At 54.1% G+C, this 20,369-nt stretch overlaps 1 protein-coding gene across 1 annotated transcript; it reads right to left on the bottom strand.

Moving 5' to 3' along the window:
• Window positions 1-13: 13 nt before the first annotated feature.
• Window positions 14-4,653, bottom strand: ZNF835 (zinc finger protein 835). Its single transcript, XM_032848725.1, has 3 exons — window positions 4,518-4,653; window positions 3,582-3,672; window positions 14-1,578 (listed from the first exon to the last, which is right to left on the bottom strand). Exon 3 carries the CDS (start codon window positions 1,526-1,528, stop codon window positions 14-16), a length of 1,515 nt encoding a protein of 504 aa, XP_032704616.1. The 5' UTR covers window positions 1,529-1,578; window positions 3,582-3,672; window positions 4,518-4,653.
• Between the last annotated feature and the right edge of the window lie 15,716 nt (window positions 4,654-20,369).

Raw genomic sequence — 20,369 nt, 5'->3', positions numbered from 1 at the left:
TCCCGGGGGCAGCTCAGGTGTCGCCGCACCGGCCGCCCGAGCAGGCCTTCCTGTCGGCGTGCGTGCGCTGGTGGCGGATGAGCGCGGAGGAGAAGCTGAAGGCCTTGCCGCAGCCGCCGCACTCGAAGGGCTTCTCCCCGGTGTGCACGATGTGGTGCTGGATCAGGTAGGAGCGGTTGCTGAAGGCCTTGCCGCACTCGGGGCACGCGTACGGCCGCTCGCCCGTGTGCGTGCGCTGGTGCAGCGTGAGCGAGGAGCCCTGGCTGAAGGCCTTGCCGCACTGCGCGCAGCGGTAGGGCCTCTCGCCCGTGTGGACCTTCTGGTGCTCGATGAGGGAGGACACGTGGCTGAAGGCCTCGCCGCACTGCAGGCACCTGTAGGGCTTGGCGCCGGTGTGCGCCAGCTGGTGCTGCCGCAGGTGCGAGCGGTTGCTGAAGGCGCGGCCGCAGTCCGGGCACGCGTAGGGCCGCTCGCCCGTGTGCACGCGCTGGTGCTGGCTCAGGTGCGACACCTGCGTGAAGGCCTTGCCGCACTGCGCGCACGCGAACGGCTTCTCGCCCGTGTGGATGCGCCGGTGCTCGGCCAGCGAGGCGCTCTGGCTGAAGGGCGCGCCGCAGTCGGGGCAGGCGAACGGCTTCTCGCCGGTGTGCACGCGCCGGTGCTGCGTCAGGTGCGCGGTCTGCGAGAAGGCCTTGGCGCACTGGCCGCAGGCGTAGGGCCGCTCGGCCGTGTGCGTGCGCTGGTGGCGGATGAGCGCCGACGAGAAGCGGAAGGCCTTGGCGCACTGCGCGCACGCGAACGGCTTCTCGCCGGTGTGGATGCGCTGGTGCTCCAGCAGGGACGAGCGGTTGCGGAAGGCCTTGGCGCACTGGCCGCACGCGAACGGCCGCTCGCCCGTGTGCACGCGCCGGTGCTGGGCCAGGTGCGTGGGGCGCGCGAAGGCCTTGCCGCAGTCGGCGCAGCGGTGCGGCCGCTCGCCCGTGTGCGTGCGCCAGTGCGACGCCAGGTAGGAGCCCTGGCTGAAGGCCTTGCCGCACTCGGGGCACGCGTAGGGCCGCTCGCCCGTGTGCGTGCGCAGGTGCAGCGTCAGGTGCACGCTCTGGCTGAAGGCCTTGCCGCACTCGGCGCACGCGAACGGCCGCTCCCCGGTGTGCGTTCTTTGGTGCAGGGTGAACGCCGAGCAGTAGCTGAAGGCCTTGCCGCAGTCCCCACACTTCCACGGCTTCCCCGGGCCGCCCCCGCGCTCCTGCGCCCCGGACTCGGCCTGCTTCTGCTTCCGGTTCTTCCTCGGCGCCCCGCGCCTCTGGGGCCCGCTGTCGGTTTGGGGGGTTTGGGGACCGGGAGGGCTCGAGCCGGTTCCCGGAATCCCGCTGAGCTCATCCTGCGCCCGCACAGCTCGCCCGGCGGGCTCTTCCCCGTGGGCCACGGCCTGTTGCTTCAGGCAGCTCTCCCTGACCTGACCCTCTGGTTGCCAGGTTTTTCCCGCCTCGGAGCCCTGGGGGGCGGCCTTGAGCAAGAGTCCTTCCATCGCCGCCTCCTGAGCTACTACTGCCCGTCTTCACGTGTCCGCGATGGGATCTGAAAGAAAAGAAGAAAACCAAACAGGTTGGTCGTTTGTCCTGGGCTGGAAAAGGCTAAGTGCAGGGTCTCAGCCTCCACACTCCTGCCAGTTGGGGTCAGGTCGTTTTTCGTTGCCGGCCGTCCTGTGCGGGCCCCCCCACACCCCCCACCCCGCCATTGTGATTGCCAAATCACAATGATCCCCCATTTGATCCCCCCAGGTCAAAATTTTTGATCCCCGATTGAGAATCACGGACTTAACCAACTGAAAACAATTTTAAAAGGTCCTTCCAAAAATAGAACTCTGATAGCTTTTTTTTTTTAAAATAAAGATTTTATTTTATTTGAGAGAGAGACAGCACGAGTGGGGAGGAGAGGGAGAAGCAAGCTCCAACATGAGCAAGGAGCCTGAGGCAGGACTTAATCTCAGCACCCTGGGATCACGACCTGAGCTGAAGGCAGAGGCTTAACTGAGCCACCCAGGTGCCCCCTGACAGCCCTTAAATAAAGCTTTGCAACCTGGTGCTACAGGCTAGAAGGTGTCCAGCCACCTCACCAAATTCATAGATCAAAGCGTGAAGTGATGGTGTCTGCGGGAGAGGCCTTTGGGAGATAATGAGGCCCCTCCATGATGGGATTGGTGTCCTTATAAGAGGAAGAGAGACCAGAGCTCCCTCCACCTCGTGAGGGCACAGCGAGGAGGAGACCACCTCCAAGCCAGAAGGAAGGTTCTCCCCAGAACCCCAACCTGGCTGACACCCTAACCCTGGCTTCCAGCCTCTAGAACTGTGAGGAGATGGTTGTCGAAGACATGGAGTCTGTAGTACTTGGTTATGTCTGTTGGAGCTGAGAGTTTTCTTTGCTGGAGAAAAATCATACCCAGAGGGACAGGGAGCTCCCAAACTCCACGCATAACAGACTGGTGGTGGGAGCGGGCACTGGAGAAACCACTGGTATTTTTGAGGAAAGCTGAAGACACACATTCCCTGTAGCCCAATCATTACATTTTCTGGAATGTGAGCTTCTCTTGCTCCCATGTGTACCTGGAGGCCTAAGATCCTGTGTGACAGCTAGATACCAGAAAACCGTGCATCTGTCCATGGACAGGGGACAGTCCGAGGGACCGGGGTATATTCATACAGGGGAGTACCTCAGAGCATGAGCACGGCCGCCCATCAGCTGCCGCACCAGTTCAGAACCTTAGATACACGGTGTTGGCGAGAAAGTAAGATGCAGAGAATTTATCAGGTGCGATGCTATTTAGGTTACAAACAGGCAGACTCCACCATCTGTTTTTTAGGGATTGTGAACATGGGGCAAAGGTTCACTGTGCCACCCTGAATGGGGCCTGGCAGCATTGCCTGTGAACACCGACTGGGAACACGGACTCTGCTTTTTACCAGGAGCCCTGGGGTTCGAGGGCACGGGAATGTGGCCATCTTGGCTGCATTGTTACAGTGGTGATACCCAGCACCTGTTGAACACAGAGCTACGTGCCCGCGTCCTTTAAGCTCCTGCCACGTGTTAGCTCACTGCTCCTCAGTCACGTTCCCAGAAGGGGCAGTGCCCACACCTGGGCCACCTGACTCCAGAGCTTTTCCTTGATGCTCTTGCCTGCCTTGGGCTCCTACTGCTCCAACGATGGGCCTCGCCCTGTTCTGCAGCATCCCAGGCGTGCTCCTGACTCAGGGCCTTTGCCCAGGCCTCAGGGAGAAGACTTCTGAGTGCAGACCCAGAAGTGAAGGAGTGAGCGTTCTGGGCCACAAGTGCAGCAGGGGCAAAGGTCTGAGCAGGACCATGGCTGGGGTGACAGAGGAAAAGCAAAGGTGCTGGGTGTGTGTGTAGCAGAAGAACTGACGCAGATAGCAGGGGAGCTTAGGTGTGTGGGGGTGAGGGTCAGACCAAGCAGGATCTTGTGTGCAGTGGTGAGAAGCAGCCCCAGTTCTGGTGCCGTCTCCGCAGGCAGCCCTCAGGCCTGAGTCAGGCCCAGCTTTGTCCCCAGAGAGGGCAGGGGTACCCACCTTGTGGTCTTGGGAGCATTGGGTCCTGTCCACGTCCCTCAGTTTGTGACCCCTGCTCTGGCCACCCTGCACCGGTGGGTCTAGTCAGCACCTGTGAGAGAGAAGTAGGAGCCGTGAAGGAAGATGCTGGGGCAGAGGGCATGCGGGTGCAGGGCGGGGTAGTCCTGGCCCGGGCATGCAGGCAGAGAGGCAACCAGAGGCGAGACACAGACATACCCACAAGCACACACACACGGAGTCACACAGAATCACACGTGCTTCCCTGCTCACACAGGCAGTGTGCACTGGGACACCACACACAGTGACACACCCAGACGCACACAGTCACACATGTGCAGCGTCTGCCCCGTGTGCAGAAACACAGCGACCCGGGCTTGCACTGCATCTCCTATGCACCCTGGGACCCCTGCACAGATCGCCCCTCCCGGTCCAGGTGAGGCACACAGAAGAACGCAGGCACACTCAGGCTGGCAGACACACCCCTCGGAAAACACTGTGGACAGCAGCACACCCAGACACACGTGGAGTCACACACTGCACACCCCGAAGAGGTTCCACACGTGGGCACACATGGGCACGGGTCTCCGAGGGCCGACATCTGCTCAGTTACGCAGGCTGCTCCCCCTTTACGGGGCACCTGCCGGCAGATCAGTGACGTGCGGGGGGGGCGGGAAAGGGCTCACGTGCAGAGTTGCACCCACAGTTACACACCCGCAGGGGTTCTGCCGAGAGGCTCACACCTGCACGGCTCACACCTGCACGAGCACGCAGGTGCAAACACGGCGGCACGAGGGACGGGCTCACACAAAGTTCTGGAGTGACGCACGTGCAGACAGGCGGGGCGGGACTCACATGCACACCGCGTGGGAGTCACGAACGTCCAGCGACACAGCGACAAGCACACCCGCGCGCACACCCACCCGCGCACGCGCACACCAATGCCTCGCCTCCCAGCGCCAGCTCCGAAGGCCGTGGAGGGATCCCCCTGAGCTCCGTGGGTTCGGGTCAGGTTCTCCTTGGTCTCCAGCCGTCGTGGACCCCAGCAGCCCCTGGCCCCGCGGTGGCTCGGACAGGCCGGTTGTACGGGTCACGGCCGCGACCACCCGGATGGGCCGGAGCACCGGGCCGGTGCGGAGTGCGCGTGCGCGGCGGAACAACGGGGACCCGTGTGCCACTCCTGAGAACTACAATTCCCAGAAGGCGCTGCCCCGGGGCCGGAAGCTCCCCCGCCCTGCGGACGGAGGGACGGGCGGAGGGACCGCCCCCGACCTCGGCCTCGGATGGGGGGCGGGACTCTTCCTCCTCAGGGGCGGGGCGGCCCACGGCTCCGCGGGGAACCTACTGAGGATCAGAGACGCCAAGTCAGTGGACGCCGGCCGAACAGCGCCGCGAGGGCGGGAGCGGGCGCTCAGCACCCGCGGGCCGCGGCGGTCGGAGTTCGACCTCGTTCCGCTCCGGAGCAGAGCTGGCGGCGCCCGCATCCGCGTGGGCCGGCGGCTGGGCGAGCGGACGCGCCGCACCGCGTGCGCCCCGGGCCGCGGGTGTTCGCAGGCGCTCCCCGGGAGGAAGCTGTGCGGGCCGCCCGTGTCCCCCGTCCCGCTGGAAGCTCCTGGCCCTGCCGCGCGAAGGGCCGCCCAGCGTCCTGCCCGCCTCCCAGGGGCGCCCCGACCCGTGCGTCAAGATCCAAGGATCGTGGTCTTAAGACCCCGATGGCTGTTTTTCTGGTTTAGTTTTATATTTGAGGATTTAAAAATACCTCTCACGTGTTCTCCGAGCCGTGCGAAGAGCTCAGAAGTCCGCGGCGGTTGTTGTTTTTACCACTAATGAGCTAATTATTCACGTACAGGGACGAACCCTTCTGCCCGCGGACAGCGGGAGGAGAAACGCTTTCCTGTGCTGCTTCCATCGTGCTGTGGGTCGGGAAGGCAGGCAGCGCGCAGAGGGAGGCCTCCGCCCCGCTCCGCAAGGGCTTTCCTCCGAGGCGGCCCAAGCGGCGGGAGCTGCTCCGCTGGCTCATTTAGGACCATCCGTCTGGGGCCTGGGTTCCTGCCCAGGTGGTGTCCTGGGGGCTGGCCACACATCTCGGTGTGGCTGGCGTGGGCTTCCTCGCAGCACCGTGGGCGCAGAACAGGAGAAATTCTTAGAGTGGTTCAGGGCTCTAATAGGAGTAATATAAATCCGAGAGCAGGCCCCGGGAGCGAGGGACTGTTTGTTACACAGTGACTTGGTGGCCGCAGCTGGCTGGGGCAGAGGCCCGGCCCAGAGAGGAGGCTGAGGAGGAAGGTCATTCAGTTTCTTGTGGGTCACACTAAGGACGCTTCCTGAGGGAAGTTGGAGTCACTGTTGTGCTTTTTCTTCTTTTAAAGCTGGAAGAGTCTGTGTTTATGTTGACACGTGTCCCTGCCTGGTGGGGGGGCTGGGTTCTATTCACACCGGTTCTTTGGGTGGTCCTTTCCCCAGCTTCAGATCATTGCTCTGCTAAGTGCTCCGAGGGGGGGGGGGGCTCGTGGATCTCCGACTTCTCTCTCTGCTGCTGTATCCTGTTCACGACTCTGTCCCCTCAGCCCTCGCCCCCTGGTCCTCCTGGACGTGCAGCTCCGTCTCTTCAGCTCAGGGGTCTCCACGGCTCTGCCTGGTTCCTCCCCTGCACCAGGACCTGGAAACTCTCTGAAGACAGGAAGCGGGGGCGATCTAGGGCTCCCCTTGTTCATCTCCTGCAAGTGCCAGTAATCACCATCCTTCGTAGTCTGATGTCCACAGTCTTAAAAACCACTGTGCTTTGCCCCTCTTATGGTTGTTTCTGAGAGAGGAGACCTGGTCCCTTTTATTCCATCTTGGCCAGAAGCAGGACTCCCTAATTAAAGTTCGTAATTAAAATTTGCCTCATTTTTTATAGAAAACAATGGCAAGTGCAGCTTTACCAAAGAGAATCCGAAATGGTCTGCGTTGCCGCCAAGAGGAATGTTAATGCTTTTTCTCTGGTGGAAGACAGTGGCGGTTTCACTACAGTGATATGTTAGCTTCGTGCGTGAGTGTTTAGGGACCCTTGTCCACGCTTGCTGAAATCTTGAGAGGGGATGTTTTCTTCAAGAAAGGACAATGGGGCACCTGGGCGGCTCAGTGGGTTAAGCCTCTGCCTTCAGCTCAGGTCATGGTCTCAGGGTCGCGTCCCGCATCGGGCTCCCTGCTCAGCAGGGAGCCTGCCTCTCCCTCTACCTGCCACTCCTGCAGCTTGTGCTCTCTTGCTGTGTCTCTCTCTCTGACATATAAATAAATGAACTCTCTTTTTAAAAAAGGACAATGAAACAGCTTACACATTCTTTTCCTTTAAATATGATCGGTAAAACTGTTTTCTTTACAAAGCTACATTGAACTGTTATGGGCTGAATTGTGCCCCACTCCCCAAGAAAAGAAAGATGCCTGGGAGTCTGAACCCCCAGTATCTCAGAACATGACCTTAGACTCGGGATCTTTATCCTTAGCAGAAGTAATCGAGTCAAATGAGGTCCTTAGGACAGGGCCTTCATCCAGCATGACGGGTGTCCTTGTAAGAAGGGGACGCTTGAACACAGAGGCAGACGTGCACGGGGGCGGGGGGGGGGGGGGGGCAGACCCAGCTGTCAGCCCCCCCCAGCGGATGTCTACACAGAAACTGAATCGGTGTCTCATTCAGTCCCAGGGACTGGAGCCTGGCCAGGCTGAGCGTGGGCCTGAGCATCGCAGGAGTCTGGAGGCGAGATCGGAAGGACGAGGGTGTGCCGGGAGAGGGACAGAGGTGAATGTGAGCTCTCAGTGTAATTACAGAAATCACCAGTAAGTCTTCTCTCCAAAAAGAGGGAAAGCAAAGAGGCCACACGTGAGCTGTGCTAAATAGAATTGCGATCTGCTGTTACCTCCAAGGACCTGCGTCCTCTTTTCTCAAAGTACCGTGTTGATCACTTGGTGGCGCTGTGGCCTCACAGACAGAAGGAAAAAAAATCTGCTCAAACAAAGCCTTGCCCTTGAAAAATAGGGGAAAACAGGATTCCAGTGGGCGGCCTAGGCCAGGGGTAGGCCGGCTTGGGGCTCTCAGCAGCCCCCCTTCCCCGGGAAATGCAGTTTTAGGTCCCTGTCCCCAGGAAAACTACTGGCACCATGGGCTCCTGGGAGTACAGGGCATGACATTTTGTTGGAGCAAAAAGGCGTGTGATAGGTTGCTGTCCCCTCACCTCTTCAGGGCCTGGCTGGGTGGGCAGGAGGGTGGGGGATATAAAGGTGTCCCCACAGCAGTCCAGGAGTGTCACTGGCTCTGCCCAGCCTGGCGTGACCTTGTCTTTGCCCCTAGCAGGGCTGGTGTGACGTTGTCATGAAGCTCCCCGCCCCCCTCCCTGGCTTGCTCCATGCAGGTCCCAGTTTCTAGCCTTGACTTCACTGGCTTCTGCTGAGTGCTCCCCCCACCCCCCCAGGGCCAGCGATTTGCACCCCTTCATGCCTGCCTCCTTATGCGGGGGAAGGGTGAGGTCCCCAGGCATGAAATCCTCCATAGCGGTTCGCACTGCTGTCTTTACAATTACATTCCCGTCTGTCCTGTTTTATCTCATTAAAAATATGCTGGCCAGGCTGAATGGGCTTAATTACACCACCACTAACACAGACTGTCCCCTTTAGAGACAACTGAAAAACGCTGCGTCTGTGGAGGAGCTCAACTTTGGTACCTTGGCCCCTGGCTAAGCCGTAACAGCTGTGTGACCGGGCTGAGCTGTGTCCACTCTCGTGCCTTAGTTTTTCCTGTGTGTAAAATGGGGATGATGCTGGGAATGGCCCCCCACCTCTTATGAGTGTGGCGCCATTGAAAGCAGAACAGTGGGTACCCTGGCCCAGGAGAAGGGCCGTGTAAGAGCCACAAGGATGATGATGGTGATGATGGAGCCTAACCAGCTTGGTCAGATCAGTTTTGGCCCCTGGACTACAGTATTTAATGTTGAAAAACCACTGATGCATTAAGACTCAATTTCTTCATTGGTGAAGTAGAGACAAAAAAAATGTACTTCCTCCATAAGGCTGTCGAGAGAATTATAGAGGTGATTCATTCATTTGACAAATTATCTATATATCATCTATTTATCTATCCATCCATCCACCCATCCATCCCTCTCTCCTTCCATCCATCTACCCACCCATCTACCCACCCACCCATCTACCCGTCTACTCATTTATCTATCTCTCTATCATCTATCTATCATCTATATTTTTAGTATCTTCTGGGTGCTAGAAACTGCTCTAGTCACTGGGGATACAGCTACTAACAAAATAAAAATGCACGTCCCCCCTGGGGCTTCCATTCTGTTGGTAGGACACAGACTCTTACCCAGTGAATAAGTTAATTACCGAGTATGCTAGAAATTGATAATGCCATGAAAGAAAAGGCAGCCTAGAGGTAGGAGGGGCTGACTTTGGTTGGATGTTTTGGTTATAAATGCTTTCTTTAGGGCACCTGCGTGGCTCAGTTGGTTAAGCAGCTGCCTTCTGCTCAGGTCGCGATCCTGGAGTCCTGGGATCAAGTCCCACATTGGTACCTGCTCGGCAGGGAGTCTGTTTCTCCCACTGACCTCTCCCCCCTCACGCTCTCTCTCACTGTCATTCTCTTTCTAATAAGTAAACGAAATCTTAAAAACAAAAAAAAAGTTCTTCAGAGAATGCCACACTAACCAGGTGTTGATTAGGCAAAGATACAAGCAGATAAAGATAAAAATTTTTTTTTAAAGATTTTATTTATTTATTTGACAGAGATCACAAGTAGGCAGAGAGGCAGGCAGAGAGAGGAGGAAGCAGGCTCCCCACCAAGAAGAGAGCCTGATGTGGGACTCAATCCCAGGACCCTGAGATCATGACCTGAGCCGAAGGCAGAGGCTTAACCCACTGAACCACCCAGGCGCCCCTCAAATAACATCTTTAAGAAAATGCTCATTTATTATAATCTCGCTTTTTCAAAAAGGTCAAAGCTGATACATATTTTTTTAACATTTCACTTTAAAGATAGACATAGGGGAGAGCAAAGGGGGAGAGAAGGAGGCTCAGGGACATACGCATTTTTAAAACTATTCGTTTTAGGACTGTCATGCAAGGTCCCACAGACTGAGTGGCTTACGCGGCAGAAGTGTGCAGCTCAGAGTCTGGGACCACGGTGTGGGGGTGCCGTGCTCCCTCCGCAGATGCTCATCGGCCTCCCTTCTAGCTTCCGGTGCTCCTGGACCTGTGGCAGTGTGACTCCAGTGTTCACACATCCTTCCTCCTGTGTGTGTCTGTGTCCAGATTTCTCCTTTTGTGAGGGTCCCGTTCATGCTGAAAGCCCACCCTGATGATCTCAGCTTAATCATTTTGATAATCTGCAGAGACCCTGTGTTTCTAGATAAGGTCGCCTATACAGGGACTGGGGGTCAGCATTTTAACATAACCCTTTTGGGGGGTGGACATGATTCAAGCCAGAGCAGCAAAGAAGGGGTTCGCCCAGCCACCTTCAGCTGCGTGAATGAGAGGACAGAGAAGGCAGGGAGCTGTTCTCAAGTGTGGATGAGTGGACTTTTGCAGGAGAAGAGAGGGAAGGTACAGAGGGATAGGACCCTGGGTTATGCATGAGGAGTTTGTGGTGTAGATGGGCCGTGAATTTACCCCAGTGGTGAGGGGAAGCGAGAGATGAGGACAATGAGGAACAATAGAAAAGCAGAAGGACCAATGCATTTTAGGCACCAGTGAGGTCAAGGCATTACTGGGATCATGTCATAGAGAGGGGAGCTCACCCCAGTGGAGGGAGGGACCTGGGAAGGAGCGCTAAGGTGGTTTACAGAACAAGGTCACTGGAAGGAGGAGATCAGGGTATTGAGGCATCATTCACCTTACAGTGATTTTCTTACAGTCTTAAACAATGACCATTACCTAATAATGGCACAAGTGTGCAGGTTGGGCACTGCACGACTTCTTCAACCTGGGAATTAGGACAATTCCACTGTCATCTCCTGTTCCACCTTGACTTTCACACGGTGCTTACTTTAAGTTTCTAACAGCCACCACTGTCAAACCAGCTCTCAAGGATCTGCCCTCAGGGGAAGGCATGCAGAGAGATGTTGCAAATGTGAGCCACGGGAGTAGGCAGTTCCCTGTGTAAAATATCGAGGGGGCCATTTTTCTTTTGTCATTAAGTTTCCCACAATAGTCAGTGGCTGGCTGATTTTGAAACAGCGTTTGGTGAAAACACTGGCTGTGTCTGGTGAGGCTCTGTGAATGTTAACTCCTTCAGAGGCTCAATGCCGCTGCTCCTGCGATCAGCCCCCCACTGGTGGCCATGCCGGCAGCTTCGCCTCCTGCAGAAAATCAGGACGGAGTGTCCGGAAGGGGGAGGGGGAGGGACCGTTGTCATGGGAACCTGCAGCCGTGATGCCCCACTCGGTCAGAAAATGGGATTCAGGCTCTGAGAAAAGGAAGATACACGGGATTTCTTTCTTTCTTTTAAGATTTTATGTATTTATTTGACAGAGATCACAAGTAGGCAGAGAGGCGGAGAGAGAGGAGGAAGCAGGTTCCCCGCTGAGCAGAGAGGACTCCAGGACCATGACCTGAGCCGAAGGCAGAGGCTTGACCCACTGAGCCACGGAGCCGCCCATGGGGATTTATTTCTCGGCCCGAGGCAGGCCTCCGCCCCTCCCCAGAGATTCCTAAGTCTTCAGGCAACGGGGCCTGTGACGTGAGCCCCCCACAGACCTCTCCCCCGGGTCCCTACCTCGCTGATTCCCAGGGGGCTGCTGCCCCCTGAGACCGCACAGACCCAGCTCTCTGCGTCCGTGATCTCCCTGCACAGATGCAAGAGGCAGGGCTCAGAGCAGCTGATGTCCTTGGATGGGGACTCCCACTGTCAGTGTCACCTCCTTCAGGCGTTTCCACCCCCACCTGGAAGGCCGCAGACCCTCTCCCCTTGTCTCCTGTCTCCCCAGCACCCTTCAGTCCCATTCGCATCTCTGCTGGGCGGCGAGAAGAAACCCAGAAGACTGAATCAGTTAAGGCACTCCCTTCCCCCAGCTAAACACCTCCCTCAACCAGGGACCCCGTGTTCCCTCAGAATGAAACCCAGATTTTCCCTTGGTCTGCTGGGTCCTGTGGAGATCATCGTGGTCCTACTGATTTTATCTCCACCTTGGTCACTAGGCTGTAGCCATGCTGGCCTCTGTGCCTCCAAAGAACAAACCCCAGGACCTTTACACCTGCTGTTCCTTTGACACTTCCTCACCTGGGTCTTCATGGGGCTCCATCCTTTCTCCTTTCAGAGGTCACCTCCTCAGGGAAGCCCCCCACCACTGCCATCCCCAGGGACCCTCCACATACCTCCCCTGCCTTATTTCCATCACAGTGCTGATGCTCCCTTTATTTCCACACTTGCTTATTGCTTCTCCACCACTGGAATGGGAGCTCCTTGGCGTGTGGTAGAAAGAACAGAGCTAAGGGTCTTGTTTTCCGCTGGTGCCAGGTTTGTCCCTAGAGAATGTAAAAGTCTGAGGAACAAAAGTAACCATAAGTGATTTCTTGTCCAAAAAAGCAATACAATATTCTGTTTGTTTTACTGCTTTTGTCAGGGAAATGGGAATCATGTGGCAGGGTGATGAGAGAGTCAGAGGTTTGAGGCTAGGAGAGCCGGTGTGTGGCTTTTCTGTTCATCTACGTGAGCACTTCGGTCAGCTGGAATTCGGGGGCAGGTCTTGGTGGGGGTGACGGCCCACATCCAGACCGACAGGGCACAGAGGATTTCGTGAGGATACATATTTCTGTATTTCTGATCCTGTGTCACCCGGGGCGGTCGCTCCCGGGGCCAGCCCAGGCCTAGAATTAGTGAACGAGAGGCAGAGAGCACTTCGTTGTGTGCCTACCCGCCAATCCCGAGCCCAGGCCCGCCCGCCGCGGGCTCCCTCAGGCTCTCCTGGGTGCACCCACAGCCACGACCCCTGCCGCCCTGCCAGCCTGCTGCCCACCCCAGTGCTTTCCCACGTGACCCTCACTTTTTGGGAAAGTAACACCGTTTTAATGACCGTCATTGCCAATTCTGCTTACCTGTTGTGTGTAAAACTCAGACTCCTGCGTCATCACTTGCATTTTGTGCAAGCCCAAGGGAGCCCAGATGCCTCTCTTCATGGTGTGTGCATGTAGGGTGGGGAGGCCTTGGAGGGGGTTTGGAGATCACTCCATGCACAGCCACGCCGTGGTCTTGACCCCCTTCCCTGTCCATCTTTACCTTAGTAGGACCCAGGTCAAACCACGAAGCCCAAGCCAGAGGACAGAGAAGGAAGCCAGGTCTGGGTTGTCTGGTCCTCTCAATGTTCAGAGATAGGTTGGGGTGTGGATGGGGGAGACCTGGGCTCAGGGCCAGACAGGAAGGAGCCCTGCCTTCTGTTGAATGCAGACCCTCGGAGGCCGGGGGCTGCTCCGGGGGCGGGGGGCTGGCCCTCTGCATGTGTGTCCTGGGAGATGAGGGGGGGTGGTGAGGCCCAGCCTGCGCCACCCACCCGGCTGAGTCCACGTGGGGGGCTGCGGGATCACGCCCAAGCCCTGCTGCACCTGGCTTTGCACCGTGAAGGTCACTGAGGAAGCGGACTTAGAAAACCACAGGAAAACTCCACCCAAATATAACAGGGGCGGTGTAAAGGCATCTGGTTTATTTTCTCTGCTCTAGTTTGAGGGAGTGCCTCAGCGGTCCTCGGTTCCCGTGTGGTCGGCAGGTGGCAGTCTGGAATCACGGGAAAGTACACAGGCTCCTTTCAGAAAAGACTTGGTTTATTGGAGAAAAACAGAGAGAGCTTGTGGGATTGGGAGGGGGTGGTGTGAACAGTGGCAGGGTGGGGGAGCAGAGGGACAGAGCGGGAGAGACAGGCCAATTGGCAGACCGGGGTGGTGGGTGGGGCATGGGGGTGGGGTGAGGCAGGTGGGGGAGGAGGCAGGGCTGGATCCCACAACCCTGGGATCCTGACCAGGGCCGAAGGCAAATGCTCAACCCACTGAGCCACTCAGGTGCCCCAGTTTCTTCCCCAGCATTTTCTACTCAAGTTTTTTTTCCCTCTCCTTTTAACAGGAGTCACTTTCTTTTTTTTTTTTTTTATCACGCTCAGCCAACATGCAGTACGTCATTAGTTTTTGACGTAGTGTTCCATGATTCCTTAGTTGCATATAATACCCAGGGCTCACCCCAACACCTGCCCTTCCTAATGCCCATCACCCTGTTAGCCCATCCTCTACCCTCCCTCTGCTCTGAAACCCTCAGTTTGTTTCCCAGAGTCCAGAATCTCTCATGGTTGGTTTCCTTCTCTGACTTGCCCCCCTTTGGATTTCCCTCCCTTCCCCTACGACCCTCCGTGGGCTATTGCTAATGTTTCACGTATGAGTGACACTGTATGATCATTGTCTTTCTCTGCCTGCCTTACCTGACTTAACAAAATCCCCTCCAGTCCCGTCCATGTTGATGCAGATGGTGGGTGTCCATCCTTCCTGATGGCTGAGGAATATTCCTTTATACATATGGACCACATCTTCTTTATCCATTCGTCTCTTGAAGGACAGCTCAGCTCTTTCCATAGTTTGGCTATTCTGGACATTGCTGCTATGAACATTGGGGTGTATGTGCCCCTTCTTTACGTCTGTATTTTTGGGGTAAATCCCTAGTATTGCAATTGCTGGGTCGTAGGGCAGCTCTATTTTCAACTTTCTGAGGAACCTCCATACTGCTTTCCAGAGTGGCTACACCAGCTTGCATTCCCACCAGCAGTGTAGGAGGATGCCCCTTTCTCCACATCCTCCCCAACACATGTTGTTTCCTGACTTGTTAATTTTAGCCATTCTGATTGGTGTGAGGTGGTATCTCACTGTGGTTTTGATTTGTATTTCCCTGATGCTGAGTGATGTGGAGCACTTTTCCATGTGTCTGTTGGCCATCTGGATGTCTTCTTTGCAGAAATGTCTGTTCATATCCTCTGCCCATTTCTTGATTGGATTATTTGTTCTTTGGGTCTTGAGTTTGGTAAGTTCTTTATAGATTTTGGATACTAGCCCTTTATCTGATATGTCGTTTACAAATATCTTCTCCCATTCTGTCAGTTGTCTTTTGGTTTTGTTGACTCTTCCCTTTGCTGTCCAGAAGCTTTTGATCTTTTTTTTTTTAAAGATTTATTTATTTATTTATTTGACAGAGAGAGAGAGAGAGATCACAAGTAGGCAGAGAAGCAGGCAGAGAGAGGAGGAAGCAGGCTCCCCATTGAGCAGAGAGCCCTATGCAGGGCTCGATCCCAGGACCCTGAGACCATGACCTGAGCCGAAAGCAGATGCTTAACCCACTGAGCCACCCAGGCGCCCCTCTTCCTTTGTTTTTCCTCAGTGTCCCTTTCTCCCCGAAAGTTAAACAAAGGTGTACATGTTGGTCGGCGTCTTCACTCTCTTTGTGAGTTCACTGGTCAGCTTTCCCTCCTCGTTGCTCATTTCTGCAGCGCGGAGATGAGCATGGCTTCGGATTTGGCTTGTCCCTTCATACTCGCACGTAAAAACTTCGGATTCGGGGTGTCCAGTTTCTCGCACATGCATGCGCACACTCATCACCACACACTCGTGGGACGTAGACCGAGGCGGCACCAAGTTCATAAACTAACATCGGTCAAAAAGAAAACCTGCAATTACGGATCACCCAAATTTATAACATGCGCCCATCTGTGTAGTTCCTGTTTCAGGGTGCTTTTTTCGTTTGTTGTAAAAATGTATATTCGTAAGGTGTGCAGAGGGGTGGCTGGGTGGGCTCGGACACAGTGAGAAAACTCAGACAGTCCAGCCACCGAGTTGCTGTTGTGTGTGTGAGGCGAGCACCCGAGCGCTCCCTGCAAGCCTCCGGTACCCGACACAGTGTTAGCAGGTGCAGTCGGCTGCTCGGGAGGTGTCCGGACTGTTTTACCCAGTGTGAGTGCAGCTTGGTCCCCGCTGACCAGCCCCTCCCCATTCCCTCTCCGGCCGCCACCATTCAGCTCTCTGCTTCTGAGCACTCAGCTGTTTCCGACCCACATGGGAGTGAGATCATGCAATCTGTTTTGGTTTTTTTTAAGATTATTTATTTATTTATGAGAGAGAGAGAGCGCGCAAGCAGGGGGAGCAGTGGGCAGAGGGAGAAGCAGGCTTCCTGCTGAGCAAGGAACTCCCTGCAGGACTCAGTTCCTGAACCCTGGGATCATGACCCCAGTGGAAGGCAGACACTTGAGCGAATGAGCCCCCCAGGCATCTGGAGATCATCTGTCTTTTTTGGGAAAGCTTTGCCTTTGTTCCTTTGGGGCCAACACACCAACCACAAAAACCTACTTTCTATAGAAAGGGGTTTTGAAAGTCAGTGATAGGCTCCACTCCCCTCATTGTCTGGGCAGACCGAAGGCCAGAGGATAACACTGTGCCATCTCAAGGTCATGTGTCTCAAGGTCACAAGTAGGCCTGACCAGCCACACTGAGAAATCTGTGGGATACAGGACTTTCAGTCGTAAAATCGGGACAGTCTTGGGAACACAGGCCTGGGTTGGTCGCCCTACAAGCTGGAGAGGCCTTGGGTTTGTCTGGCCAGTGCTCGTTTTGTCTGTGTTCACGCACGATTACGGGCGGGGCTCGTTTCTGCTGCGCCGGTTGGCGGTCGCAGTGCGGCCTTGTCTGGGTCCCGTCACTGCGGGCTTCTCCCTGCCCACCCATGAGGCCTTTCTCGGGCCACGACAGCTGGGGTTCCTCCGTCCACCTCACACACGAGGAATGGGACTCTCAGGAAGGCCCCACAGCCCATCCACAGCGTGGCTGGGATGACCCCCGCACACCCAGACCCTGGGTCTCCCATCTGCAGTCCCCTGCCCGCCGCCAGCAGCGCAGATTCTGGAGGGAGGCAACGACCCCTCATGCCAAACTTTTCCTCTGCCGGCTCTGAGAGCTCCGTGGGGGTTGTTTTTCCAACATCCCAATCTAGCCTTTGCAAGCAAGCGTCCCCAGGTGGTGCTGGGAGCCTTCAGAGACTGCTGGGGTGTAGTTGGGGAAGAGACGACTGACTGACGTGACTGACATCACTCACCTCTCTCCACTTGTCCAGTCCTCCCCCTGCCTCGGGCTCCACCTGTCTCCCCACTGGGCTTTCCAGAAACAATGCAGGAGACCAAAAAAAAAAAAAAAGACAGAGGGAGGGAGATGGGATGTTCTTATTCTCAGAGCTCCTGCTTGGGAAGGTGCAGGGGACCAGGATGTTGTACACGGACTCCTTGGAATGATCTTCTTGTTCTCCCCAAAGTGTGAGACAGCCTGATTCCTGTTTGTGTGCGTCTCTTCATGCAAGGAAGGACTGAAGTTGGCGGGTTAGACGCTGCTGGAACCAGGTGTGTGGCTGGATGTGGGAGAAGCGTGGGAAGAGGAGGTTTCACCGGATACAGCTCTGTCTGTCCATCCGCCCATCCATCCGTCCTACTCCCTCTGCCTGGCTTGCCGTTTCCCCCCGCTCCTGGCCATGCTAATCAGGGCCCCTTTCCTCCCAGTGCTCTCCCATCATTTCTTTAGGAAGCATTTTTATCCCCTCATGAGGAAAGGATCCCTTGCCCTCGGTCAGAAACTCAAGTTCCTACAAGTGCGAGGCAGGTGCTCTAGTGCCCCTAACTGTGCTCCTTTGTCCCAAGTTCAGACCTGTCCTTTCTCATCTTCTTCACATGACACTTCAATTTCGGTGTCAGGTCGAAGGAGGAGATCAAGGTATACAGTGTATTTTCTTCCCCACTAAAAAACAAAGGTAGCTGCTGCTTCCAGATGCATACCCAGGTGTTCCCGATATGATGGCTGCCGCCACCAAACTCACCTCCACACTTTCAGTTTAACAATATATTAGAAATCAATCAATCAATCAATCTATCAGTTCACATAGTTTCCTTATTCTTTTCACTCCTGCACAGTATTCTTGCCATAGATGGGCCACAATTTCTCTACCCCGTCCGTGTTTCTAGATACTGAGATGGTTTTCCATCTTCTGGAATACAATCTAGCATTTATGTTTTTAAACATGATTTTGAGGGGTGCCTGCCTGGCTCAGTTGGAAGAGAGTGCAGCTCAATCTTGGGGTGGTGAGTTCGAGCCCCACATTGGGTGTGGAGATGACTTAAGTGAATAAATGAATAAACTTTAAAATTTTTTATCTTATTTTTTAATTTTTTAAAATTATGTTAGTCACTATACAGTACATCATTAGTTTCTGATGTAGTGTTCCATGATTCATTGTTTGTGTATAACACCCAGTGTTCCCTGCAATCCGTGCCCTCCTGAATACCCATCACCAGGCTCACCCACCCACCCCTCCAAAACCCTCAGTTAGTTTCTCAGAGTCCATAGTCTCTCATGGTTCGTCCCCCCTCCGATTTCCCCCAACTCCCTTCTCCTCTCCATCTCCCATGTCCTCCGTGTTATTCGTTATGCTCCACAAATAAGTGAAACCATATGAGAATTGACTCTCTCTGCTTGACTTATTTCACTCAGCATAATCTCTTCCAGTCCCATCCATGTTGATACAAAAGCTGGGGATTCATCCTTTCTGATGGAGGCATAATACTCCATAGTGTATATGGACCACATCTTCCTTATCCATTTGTCCGTTGAAGGGCATCTTGGTTCTTTCCACAGTTTGTCTATTTTGGACATTGCTGCTATGAATACTGGAGTACACATGGTCTTTCTTTTCACTACATCTCTATCTTTGGGGTAAATACCCAGTAGTGCAATTGCAGGGTCATAGGGAAGCTCTATTTTTAATTTCTTAAGGGATCTCCACACTCTTTTCTAAAGTGGCTGCACCAACTTGCATTCCCACCAACAGTGTAAGAGGGTTCCCCTTTCTCCACAGCCTCTCCAACACACGTTGTTTCCTGTCTTGCTGATTTTGGCCATTCAAACTGGTGTAAGGTGGTATCTCAATGTGGTTTTGATTTGAATCTCCCTGATGGCTAATGATGATGAACATTTTTTCATGTGTCTGTTAGCCATTTGTATGTCTTCTTTGGAGAAGTGTCTGTTCTTGTCTTATGCCCATTTTTGACATGGTTATCTGTTTTGTGTGTATTGAGTTTAAGGAGTTCTTTACAGATCTTGGATATCAGCCCTTTGTCTGTACTGTCATTTGCAAATATCTTCTCCAATTCCATGGGTTGCCTCTTTGTTTTGTTGATTGTTTCCTTTGCTATGCAGAAACTTTTGATCTTGATGAAGTCCCAAGGGTTCATTTTTGCTTTTGTTTCCTTTGTCTTTGGAGATGTGTCTTGAAAGAAGTTGCCATGGCCGATGTCGAAGAGGTTACTGCCTATGTTCTCCTCCAAGATTCTGATGGATTCCTGCCTCGTGTTGAGGTCTTTTATCCATTCTGAGTTTATCTTTGTGTATGGTGTAAGAGAATGGTTGAGTTTCATTCTTCTATACATAGAGGAATGTCCAGTTTTCCCAGCACTATTTATTGAAGAAACTGTCTTTTTTCCACAGGATATTTTTTCCTGCTTTGTTGAAGATTATTTGACCATAGAGTTGAGGGTCCATATCTGAGCTCTCTACTCTGTTTCACTGGTCTGTGTGTCTGTCTTTGTGCCAGTACCATGCTGTCTTGGTGATCACAGCTTTGTAGTAAAGCTTGAAATCAGGCAACATGATGCCCCCACCTTTGTTTCTCTTTTTCAACATTTCCTTGGCAATTTGGGGTCTTTTCTGGTTCCATACAAATTTAGGATTGTTTGTTTCAGCACTTCGAAAAATGCTGATGGTATTTTTATTGGGATGGCATTGAAAGTATAGATTTCTCTGGAAACTTGAAAAAAATTTTAAAAATCTGTTTTTTAATCAATTATCCTATTTTTTTAATAGGATATTAAATATCCTAATTTTTAAAAAAATAATCCTATTGATCTTAGTTTGCACATGCAGTCTGTCAGCAGGATAAACTCCTAGAGGTTGCAGAACTTGGGGAAGGACATGCAGATACAGTTTTTCAGGGAAGGGAGTATGGTGGGCAGGAACAGAGCATGGTCCCAGCACTTAGCACACTTGTGTTACTTTTCAAATTTTTCTTTAGTCTATCAACTCCTTGAGCTCAGGCCTCATTTTTTTTGTTTTTTCGTTCCCCACTAATTTCATTGCGTGAGGTCGAGTCTGGGCTAGTTAGAAGCTGTTCAGAGGTGCTTGTTGAATGAATGAATGAGTGCATTAAAGAACCAATGAGTGAATCCATCCATAAATGGACTCATGAGTCAAAGGCCTGGTTATAAATGGAGGAATGAAGGAGCCCACTAAGCGATATGTGATAGAGTCAGCCAAGGAACAACCCAGTCCCTTCCATGATCCACCAGTCCCCCAGTTGGTGGCTCCATATTGGAGGGCCCATGAGTGCTTCTGAGAGGTGGTCTGTGTTCAGCCAACATTGCTCAGCAAGGACCGCAGCAATGCTGGGGTGAAGGGCCCATCGCAGTGCCCAGGAATGCGTGATGGTGCCTTCAAAGAGCCCAGCCGTGTTTCTAAGGAGCTGCCGGTTTCTGAACCACCTCTCAAGGTCATCACATTTTCCCACCCAGCCAGAGCGCGGGAAGGGGACGGAGGCCAGAACGGCGGAGAGGAGACCTACTTCATGCTGCTTGGGCTCTCCCGGTGCCCGTGGGCTCCGACCGTCTTCTTCTGCCTGCTCATCCTGACCTGCGTTGTCACCGTTTTCGGGAATGGCCTCATCCTGCTCCTGCTCTCCCACGGTCCCCAGCTCCACACGTC

The sequence above is a fragment of the Lontra canadensis genome, unplaced genomic scaffold, assembly GCF_010015895.1.
Source record: "Lontra canadensis isolate GAN:19392208 unplaced genomic scaffold, GSC_riverotter_1.0 scaffold206, whole genome shotgun sequence".
NCBI classification, from domain to species: domain Eukaryota; kingdom Metazoa; phylum Chordata; class Mammalia; order Carnivora; family Mustelidae; genus Lontra; species Lontra canadensis.
This window is presented reverse-complemented; position numbering and strand designations above follow the sequence as displayed.